Below are 10,371 nucleotides of genomic sequence, written 5' to 3' on the forward strand. Positions count from 1 at the left end.
ATACAAGATCATATGAATGCGACATTAAAACATAATAAAAGATGATATAATTAAAATATTGAAGTAAGAAATTTTATATAAATATAATTATACGAATACACAATATCTTATTTTTGGAATTAATACGAAATAAAAAAAAATTATTCTACGGCATTGAAATGCTGAACTGATCGGTACAGTAAAATGCATTGTCTTGAAATAGCATTTTAAGATTGTAAGGCCAAACGATATCAGTATTGCCAGCCCACATTAACTCCGCAAATTGCCGGTAGGCCTTTTCCGAGGGATGATATGAATCAAAGAAGAAATAATCACCAGGTTTATCACATAGTTCATACTGTTGTTCCAATAGGGTCGGAAGCGTGTAAATTATTGTACTAAAAAATCACACAAAGTTCAATTCCCAGGGAAGAGAGGTGGATCACATGGATCTCTTAAATACCAAGTCTTTCCTTAGACAGAATATCCCTTCTATAGTAATTTAATAGCACAATTAAATACTACTATTATACCCTCAAATATTGAAAGAAAAATAGGACAAGAAAGAACACAAGAGATTTAACGAGGTTCGGTAAATTATACCTACGTCCTCGGGCACTAACACCAGATGATAACTTTACTATCTCCAAAGTATTACAAACAAATAGAATTCCTTAAGAATTCTCAAATGGGAGAAGAGAGAAAACTAAGAGAGAAAGATTGGTTGGGATATTTTGGAGATAGTAAAGTTATCATCTGGTGTTAGTGCCCGAGGACGTAGGTATAATTTACCGAACCTCGTTAAAACTCTTGTGTTCTTTCTTGTCCTATTTTTCTTTCAATATTTGAGGGTATAATAGTAGTATTTAATTGTGCTATTAAATTACTATAGAAGGGATATTCTGTCTAAGGAAAGACTTGGTATTTAAGAGATCCATGTGATCCACCTCTCTTCCCTGGGAATTGAACTTTGTGTGATTTTTTAGTACAATAATTTACACGCTTCCGACCCTATTGGAACAACAAGTGGTATCAGAGCTTAGCAACACAAGCATCTACAGCAGCTTTTCCCTTATTCTTCAGCTTTGGACAATTTTTCTTCCAGTGGCCTTTCTCATGACAAAAATCACATTCATCTTTCCCGAGTCTGGACTTTGACTTTGATCTCCCCTTTTGAGTTTTCTTCCGAGTGTATGAACGACCTCGGACTACTAAAGCTTCTGTATCTCTGATTGAGTTTTTCTGTTTGTCCTTCTTTCTCTGTTCATAACTGTATAAGGCCGCACAGACTTCGCTCAGAGATATATCACTCCTGCCATGAAGTAGAGTAGTTTCTAGGAACTCAAACTCCTCAGGAAGTGACCCCAACAGCATCAAAGCCAAATCTTCATCTTTGAATGTCTCATCCATATTCAGCAAATCAGTGACTAACTGATTAAATTTGGTGATGTGATCATTCATTGTGGTACTTGGGACGTATGTGAAGCGAAACAGTCTTTTCTTCAAGTGGAGCTTATTTTGACTGTTTTTCTTCAAAAATTTTTCTTCAAGTGCCACCCACAACTTATTTGCAGAAGTCTCCTTTGAAAAAGCATACCTCTGCTCTCGAGAAAGGCATGATCGAATTGTGCCACATGCCAACCGATTGATCGCCTTCCAATCTTTCTCCTGTACATCATCTGGTTTCTCTTCATCAATGGCAATGTCTAGACCCTGCTGAAAAAGGGCATCTAGAACCTCACTTTGCCACATACCAAAATGGCCCGTACCATCAAAGATCTCCACGGCCAATCTTGCATTTGCAATTGTCGGTCTTGTCCACATGGAAGATGTTGAAGCTCCTACACCGACCGTTTTCTCCATAATCTTTCAATATACCTAAGGAAATCTTTTCTGATGTGGAAGATCAGTTTAAACTGCAACCACAGAGCATACTACGATTAATCTTCGGCTCTTGATACCACTTGTTGTTCCAATAGGGTCGGAAGCGTGTAAATTATTGTACTAAAAAATCACACAAAGTTCAATTCCCAGGAAAGAGAGGTGGATCACATGGATCTCTTAAATACCAAGTCTTTCCTTAGACAGAATATCCCAACCAATCTTTCTCTCTTAGTTTTCTCTCTTCTCCCATTTGAGAATTCTTAAGGAATTCTATTTGTTTGTAATATTTTGGAGATAGTAAAGTTATCATCTGGTGTTAGTGCCCGAGGACGTAGGTATAATTTACCGAACCTCGTTAAAACTCTTGTGTTCTTTCTTGTCCTATTTTTCTTTCAATATTTGAGGGTATAATAGTAGTATTTAATTGTGCTATTAAATTACTATAGAAGGGATATTTTGTCTAAGGAAAGACTTGGTATTTAAGAGATCCATGTGATCCACCTCTCTTTCATGGGAATTGAACTTTGTGTGATTTTTTAGTACAATAATTTACACGCTTCCGACCCTATTGGAACAACACATACACCTCTATCCCTCTCTTCCCTCCACAGCTATAAACTCCTCTGTACGGACCAGACCCGCAACATGCTGTCGTTGCATCTTTGAAACCTACACACCATATACCACACAAAAAACAGTCATCTAAAATAACACCCTTCTTATTTAAACCTTTCATGCAAAAATAATAAGCCATTTTCAGAATTACCATATTTTGAAGGGTTGTTCAACCTTTCAGTAAAAGGCTGATACAAATTGTAATAAGCATATTTGAACCCTTCAAGCTGGTTCTGTCACTTAACCAGGGTTTTGAGAAGTTCAGCATTGTGAAGTTTAGCTATATCTGTCAGTTCATCAATGCAATAACCCCCTGATTGTGCTTTCATGTATGGTAAACAACCCAGTGGTAACAGATTTGGGAACCCAAATTTCCTCCCTCCTTTCTTGTATATTTCCTGAACCAATTTAAAGTAAAAAAAAAAATTAAGCAACCTTTGCACATGAATGGTAGAAAATGATAAATTTTCTGGGTTTTTTCTAAAGAAAAGTATAAATTACTTTGAGAGCAACAGTGAGGTTGCCAAGCACCGTGGAAACAAACTCTTCATCTGAAACACTTGAGTTTTTGGTGAGGTAATCATTGCCTCCAATGCTAATCAAGTAAACAGCTTTGGACAACAATTTCTTGGCACCTGCATCTCCTAGTTCTTGTCTCAATGATTTCTCAACTTTGTTGAAGTATTTTATTTGAGTTTCTAAGTCCACAACCTGGTTATAGACAACAAATCATCTAAATATGAACCCCCCCAAAAAATAAAAGATGAAGATGATAAACCGATATTACATACAAATCCTTGATGGGATTCAACGAGAGCACCGGCTCCACCTGAAGCAAAGTTCACGCCATCTGTAAACTTACGCTTTCCAGGCTGTAAATATGGTGGGATTATTGGTATTCCAGCAAACTGAGCTGTTAAAAAAAAAGGGTAAAGAATCAAAGGGCGATGAATTTGATTATAATGAGAATTTGAAGTGTGTTTGAAGTGAATTTACCAATAAAATCTGGGATGAGTCGACCATCTGAGAATCTGCCAGTAGGGTATTTGAAGAAGGTCTCGCCGTAAGGATAGAAATTAGCCCGAAAATCGGCGGTGGTGATGATATAGTTGTTGTTTCCAGGATCAAAAAGTGAATCACCAAAGATGAACAAAGCAACATGGTTTTCAGGCAGATAATGGGAGCTAATCAGGTTGATACATGTAAAACAAAGCAAGAAACTAATATAGGAAGCACTTAGGTTCGCCATTATGTGAACAAATAAAACTGATATATGCTTTTAATTACGCTCCTGTAATCGTCTTATATATAAGATTCTGAAAATCTGAGCAAATCCTTGTGAACGCTGAATTAAATATTAGCAAATAGTTGGTGAAGACAAATAAGGAATGTCATTAGAGGTACGTAATTTAAGTGTTAGCTAGCACCTATAAAATTATCTATATTATAGTATTGGTGTCACGTTAACTGGACGTAAGATGGATTAATTTACAGGTTTCGAAATGAATAAGAGTTAACTTGTCTATTTTTCGAGTAGAAGAGTTGAAATATAATTTGCCCTAAGTACAGGGGCTTCCCTTGCAATTTTACCATTTGTAACTTGTTTTTACTGAATCATAGTGTACACAAATCATAAATCAAGCCCGAATTCAATATCTGGATTTTCAGCTATAGTTATTTAAGTTGGATTTATAAGAATATTTTCTAGTTATTGGGCTAGACCACATTCATGAAATTGGGCTCACCCGAAGTATGAAACTCAGCTTTGGACTTAAGATTATTATTCCATTCAGTAGCCTCAAAAGACAAAATGGACGTAGCTACTTACATAATAAGCAGGCCTTTGACCTTCCATTTCTTGATAAAATCTTTTCTGGGTGTGGCCTTCACTTTGTTCTGAGCTGCCTTCACTTAACATCAGTTGATTTAATAGGCTTTTCTGCTCTTTTTTTCTTTTTTTGTTTATGCCATTATTAACTTACTAGCATTGAATATTGATGCCTTGTTTTCACTTGTTATTTTTCCTTTGTTTCACAGAAACTGATGATCACAGTAGTAGACGTGGAGTTCGAATCTGTGATTCCGTACATGTTTTTTTTATTTATTGAGATCTCAACACATGTCTCAGTTCCTTTGAGCTGTCAAAAGATTACAAAATATGTGGCTCAAACCAACACTTCCAAAAAAGAAAGAGACACTGTTTTAAATTCTCTTATTAGGTACAAGACTTACACCGAACAAAAGGAGCCTATCTACATTTATATCCATATGTTCTTTCTTCTTGTATGAAAACAGACCAAACAAGTTTTAATGAACATAAGAGAAATAGGACTTTGATAATGAAATGATTTTGATACGTCTAAGAACATGTTCACTAGTGGTCCAAAAAAACAAACAACCAACCCTCTGTAGCAGTCATGACAATCCCAGTACCAGCTTTTTGAAAAATCGAGTCTTCTATTGCAGCAAAGGTCGTTTAACTGGCATTCACATGGGTCTAATTTTGTTTTGTCTCCTATCCTATGTAACACCAATCCGACAGCAGGAGAAATGAGAGCTACATTATATCTTCTAGGGGCGTAGATGCTGACAACTCTTAGCTCATTCCATTATTACTTCACTTCTTGCAGTAGTAACATTTCCCATTGTATTTTGTACATGTTATTCATAATTTTTTGCTCATATATGCCACAAGATAACAAACACCAGATATGTATGATACAAATATGGTGGTAGCTCTCAACCTGCAGCTAGGCAGCAGCTGCCCGTTTGCTGCAAGGGGGATCATTGAGGGTTATTTTGGAATTTATTACTGTACAGTAATTTGGTGAAATTTCATTGTCGTCCTCGAGTTTTTCACTTTCTTGGTTTTTCCATCTCCATCTGGTGTTTGCTAGGGTGAAAATAATAGAAAGGTCAATCTGAAAAAGGACTGCATACATCGATATTCAATAGCTATCTTTGAAAATTTTGGGCGGTTTGCTGGGGTCAGGGAAATGTTTTTCTTGCATATGTTTTTTCTCACTTTCATACTTCATATAGGTTTTTTTTTCTATAAAAAAAAACTGGTTAGTATGGATTACATATGGATGACTTAAATCCATGAAAAATGCAACCAACAACCTCATTTTGTCTGGGAATTATATTGGAACACGTAACTGTGTTTCTTTGTTGAGAGTGAACTGTTGTTGGCTCTCAACAGAAACAATTTTAAGCTTCGAATTAATGGTGAAAGCTTAAAACAGTAGTTTGGTGTTACAAGTTGTGTTCCTCATTTGATTAAAGCTTCTTTTTTTTTGTTACCAGCAATACATTGACAAGTTGTTTCGTATGGAAAAAGGGACCCTTTTCTCATCATCAGTTTTTGTCTACTTTCATATTCTATTATCTATTTTATTGCTTGCAGTTATTGGAATTCTGTCTCTTTTGTTTCAACTTAGACAAAAAAACGAACAAGTTTTATCATCGCGTAGTTAGATGACTGGTACTAAAAACAACACATACATAAACTACTGTGTAATGAGGAAAACACTGATTAATGCAGATTAATATATATATATATTCATATTTGAAAGCAAAGATTAATATATCTATATATAAGTTTGGATGCTAATTAAAACTTTTAAAAATTTTAAAAGTTTAATGAAAATTGAAAAAAAAGGGTTTAAATGATATTTTAAAAATTTTTGTGAGATTAATTAAAATTAAGTGGAAGACAAGTTTGTGTTCATAAAATTTGATGGGAAAATTGAAGATAAAAGATGGATATTTTTGTGAGTTTCATGCCATCTTTCTTTAAAGAATTAGTGAAGGTGTAAGAGATTCTTTTATTAAAGTGAGATGACATTATAGTCTAACAAAATCAGATGTCATTGAGAAGTAATGGAGTGAAAAATCAGAGCAAATTCTAAAAAATAAGTGCATTTGCAGGTGTTGGTGATGGAAACAAGGAATTGAAAAAGATGAGCTACAATGGTTTTTGTAATTTTAAAAAGAAAACTGTAGAGGAAATTTTAGAATACTTGAATTTGGTAAAAAAATAAAAAAAATCTCCTAATGAAACATTCAAACCTCCTATTTAATTGTAAGACTTGGGTAAAAAGTTCTTAAAAGATGATTAGAACGAGAAGTAAGAATGATCGTGCGAATGGTAGAATTAAGAGAAATTACTCGAAATACTGAAAATGGAAGATAACTTGCATAGATAGCGGGTATAATCGGTAGGAAAACACTTAGAAATATTTTGGCAACATTAGTGTTTAATTAAGTGCAAAAAAAGAAATGGGTACGAAAACACTTATATTAAAAAGAAAAGAATATTTTTAATTAAGTTTGAGCAAAAATCAATTTGATTAGAAAAATTAGATAAAAAATTTAAATTTTGCATTAAATAATTCAAGTTAATCTAGTTATTCATATCAACTTGAATAAAAAAATCAAAAATTTTAATTTAACTTGAATATGAATTACACATTTCGAGTTATCTGAAAATCCAAATAAGAAAAAGCAAAACTATTTCGTTTTGATAAATATTTATATTTTCTAAAATTAAAAGTCAAAACTATTAAGTTAAAAAGGTAAAATTACGTTGTTTTGATAAATGTTTACTCATCAACCTTACTTATATAGTTAAATAATCTTATACTTCATCTACTAGTTAAATAGTCAGTTCATGTAAACATAACATTGAGTATAAATAATAAAATTTGTTAACTCGATTCGCTTGACTCAATTCAAAAAAAAATTCAAATTAAATTTAATTACTAAAATAAAATTAATCAACTCGATTAACTCAAAATTTTTCAAACTCAACCAAATATTCACCCCTATTCTTTTAACTACATTCATATTTAAACCTTTTAAACCATGCAACCTGAAATTCTTACGAACTCTCGGATGGGAATTACTCCAAATTTAGTAACATTAAAATACAATCCATAAACATGCAATCCTGTTATATTAGCACATATCAAAATATATAACATCTCAATTTAAATTTAAATATTTATTAAATAACAATTCAAATCAAATTCCATGGAAATCTAAATTTATATAAAACAAATACTATTATTATAGAACAAAATCTTAATTAATACTATATTATTATTTCTACCACTGGAGCAACATATGACTTCCGTCACTGTAGGAAACCAAATTAGCCTCCATCGTCTTCCTTAGCAACTGAGCAGTCATCTCTCGAGCTTTCGCGGATCCTCTGACCGAGATATCAGCCAGCACAGTTAAGAACTCCGGGAGGTTCAAAGCATCTGCAAGGCAGCCCTCGCTTTCATCGAACAGTCGAACAAGGATTTCGGCCGCGCCTTCCTTGCTCAACATGCATCTCCCTTTTAGCACCTCCACCATCGAACTAACAACCTGCTCCGTCTTTTTCAAAGCGTTCAACCCTTCATCGAACTTAGAAAGGAGGCCCAGGACAGCTAGGGAAGTCCCGGAAAGGTCTTCTCCATCGCTGCTTTCCACCACATGGATTAATACGGGGATAGCTCCGGCTCGGACAGCTAGGGTGCAGTTACCATGGAACTGCACTAGCTCAGCTAAAGTGCTAAGCAGGTGATGGGCTGCTGCGTTGCACGGGTCTGAAATTGCATGGATTAACAAAGGGATGGTTCCAGCCACGCCGAACTTGGCCTTGTTTTTGTCAAGCATGGCTAGGCTACAAATGAGGGAAGAAGCCAATTTGGTGGACTCAGGTGGGGAGGTTGGGGAGAGGATTATGGAGTTGAGATGGTTGATGGTTTCCATATCCGCAAGAGACTGTTTAAGGTTTGGGTTTAAAGAGAGGTTAAAGAGTACAGATAATGAGAGAGTTTGGATCATGGGAGAGATGGATTTAGATAGGGTAAGGAGGGCAGGGATTCCTCCATAAGTTTGAGCTAGTAAACTTCTGTTTTGGGGACTAACTCTGGTAATGGAAGCTAGGGCTTGTATTGCTTTTTGCTGAACTTCATGAGAATCTGATTGTGCTTCAGATAGATATTCATGAATGGTTTCTCGAAGTTTAGCTGTTGACATGGTTTGAATTAAGTTATGGAAATGGTAACAAATGTTTCGAAGTTCAAGCTTTAAGATGATTTTGTAGAAGAAAGAACAGAGATGTAGATGAATTCAATGCAAAACATCATTGGGAAAACCTTTACTCTTTGGACTACTTTGTTTATTTCCCTTCAACTTGAAATTTTTGAGCATTGTTTTGATAGTTTTTTAATAATCTTCTCTCCACCCAAATCAAATCTCAAACAATATTCTTAACTTCATATGAAAAACATATTGCAAGTAAACATCTTTTATAACTATTAAACGATGATGTTAATGACTGAAATAGGACCTCTAAATAAACCTAAAGTTTCATTGAAGCATAGGGACTAACGGCATATTTATCCTTTCATAAAAAATGAGATGTGGCGTTAAAGCATATGAGGTTCCACACCAGTACGGCAACCCATTGAGAAGGAGACACATCAACATCAAAAAAAAAAAAGGCGATGTGATTGTTACGATCTGACGGCTAATCATTCACTATGCCTACACGTGGCAGCACGCAGTTGGTGGGAAAATACAAACAGAATATCCAATCTTACTATCTTGTTGGGCCTACAGGGGCCCACATAGACGCGGGGCCGAGAAAAAATTAAATCAGGTGGACGTGAAATTCAAAAAGGCCTTTTGTTTTGGTTAGCTGGAAGTCAAAACGTCTTTATCTATATATTCATCAGGGCCCCAATTTGCTACGTTCTGGAAATTGACGATGCCCACTCCTCACTCCTTAATGATTTTGTCTTGCTTTGTTTTTTTTTATAAAAAATTATATTTTCATCTATATTTAGATAATTATTTCAGCTTTAATTTTTTTACTTTAAAAAATTGTTTATAATAAAAATTGGAATTTAAGAATATGTTTAAATGTAAATTATAAATTTAAAACTTTTATACAAAAAAAAACTTTTTTTTTTCTATTTGGAACATGGGTAGGGTCTTAAGCCCAATAAATTGAAGAATGGACATGGATAGCCCAATGGCCCATCCATAAAATCTCCTTCTTCTTTTTTAAACAATAATTTGATGATAAAATTTTAAAATTGAAGTAGAGACCAACCCCAAGCACCTTCATTTTTTTTCTAGTTTAAGACTTCATTTATATATAGATACCTACCTTCAAAAATATTTAAGGCGTATTTGATAATAATGTTATTAATAGTGGTGGAGCCAAGGGTTGACACTGTCCTGTTTCTCTTAAAATGAGAAATTTTTTATTTAAATTTTTTAGAATTTATAAAATTTTAAATTAGTAATAATAAAATTATACTTTGAACTTTAAAAATAATAATAAAATAATTTAAATTATTTAAAAATTATAAAGATATAAAGTATTAAAATTACGAAATTATATTTTTACTATTATAAAAATTTATAATGTAATTCTAAAAAAAAAAAAATTAACCCCACCCCTGAATAAAAGAATGAAAACTATAATTTAATATTTAGTCGTTGAAACTAAATTGAAAGGAGTTTGAGTTTTAGAATCCACACAAGAAATGCATACCTATGTAACAAAAGTCAAAATGAAAATGATGACATATAATAATTAATTAATTAGTTGGGACTTTATTATTAAATTTAATTTACAAGTTGCTCTCGTATAAATTATTAATAATTTTTTTTATATTATCTAAAGGAAGTTTTGTTGCTCATTTTATTATTATTTATCAAAATAATATGTTTAGAACACTAACTTGAATTTTTATATTTTTAATACCTAAATTGCCATTCCTATTTGGGATTCAAGGTGAGAGAGATTCTCTTCAAACTGATGTTTGACGTGTGATCTCAATTTGCTATCTCGAAATTCTTATTAAAATGTTATCCATTTTAGTA

At 33.4% G+C, this 10,371-nt stretch overlaps 1 protein-coding gene and 1 pseudogene across 1 annotated transcript; both read right to left on the reverse strand.

Annotated features, from left to right (window-relative positions):
* Window positions 1–112: 112 nt before the first annotated feature.
* Window positions 113–3,803, reverse strand: LOC107906958 (GDSL lipase-like; annotated as a pseudogene).
* A 3,784-nt stretch (window positions 3,804–7,587) lies between these two features.
* On the reverse strand, window positions 7,588–8,511 carry LOC121229537 (U-box domain-containing protein 12). Its single transcript, XM_041114137.1, has one exon. The coding sequence runs from the start codon at window positions 8,509–8,511 to the stop codon at window positions 7,588–7,590; it is 924 nt and encodes a 307-aa protein (XP_040970071.1).
* Between the last annotated feature and the right edge of the window lie 1,860 nt (window positions 8,512–10,371).

Source organism: Gossypium hirsutum, chromosome A05 (assembly GCF_007990345.1).
Source record: "Gossypium hirsutum isolate 1008001.06 chromosome A05, Gossypium_hirsutum_v2.1, whole genome shotgun sequence".
Taxonomy (NCBI): Eukaryota; Viridiplantae; Streptophyta; class Magnoliopsida; order Malvales; family Malvaceae; genus Gossypium; species Gossypium hirsutum.

Excerpts from the sequence above, each read along its gene's own strand:
- LOC121229537 (XM_041114137.1), bottom strand. The coding sequence starts at position 8,511 with ATGTCAACAGCTAAACTTCGAGAAACCATTCATGAATATCTATCTGAA.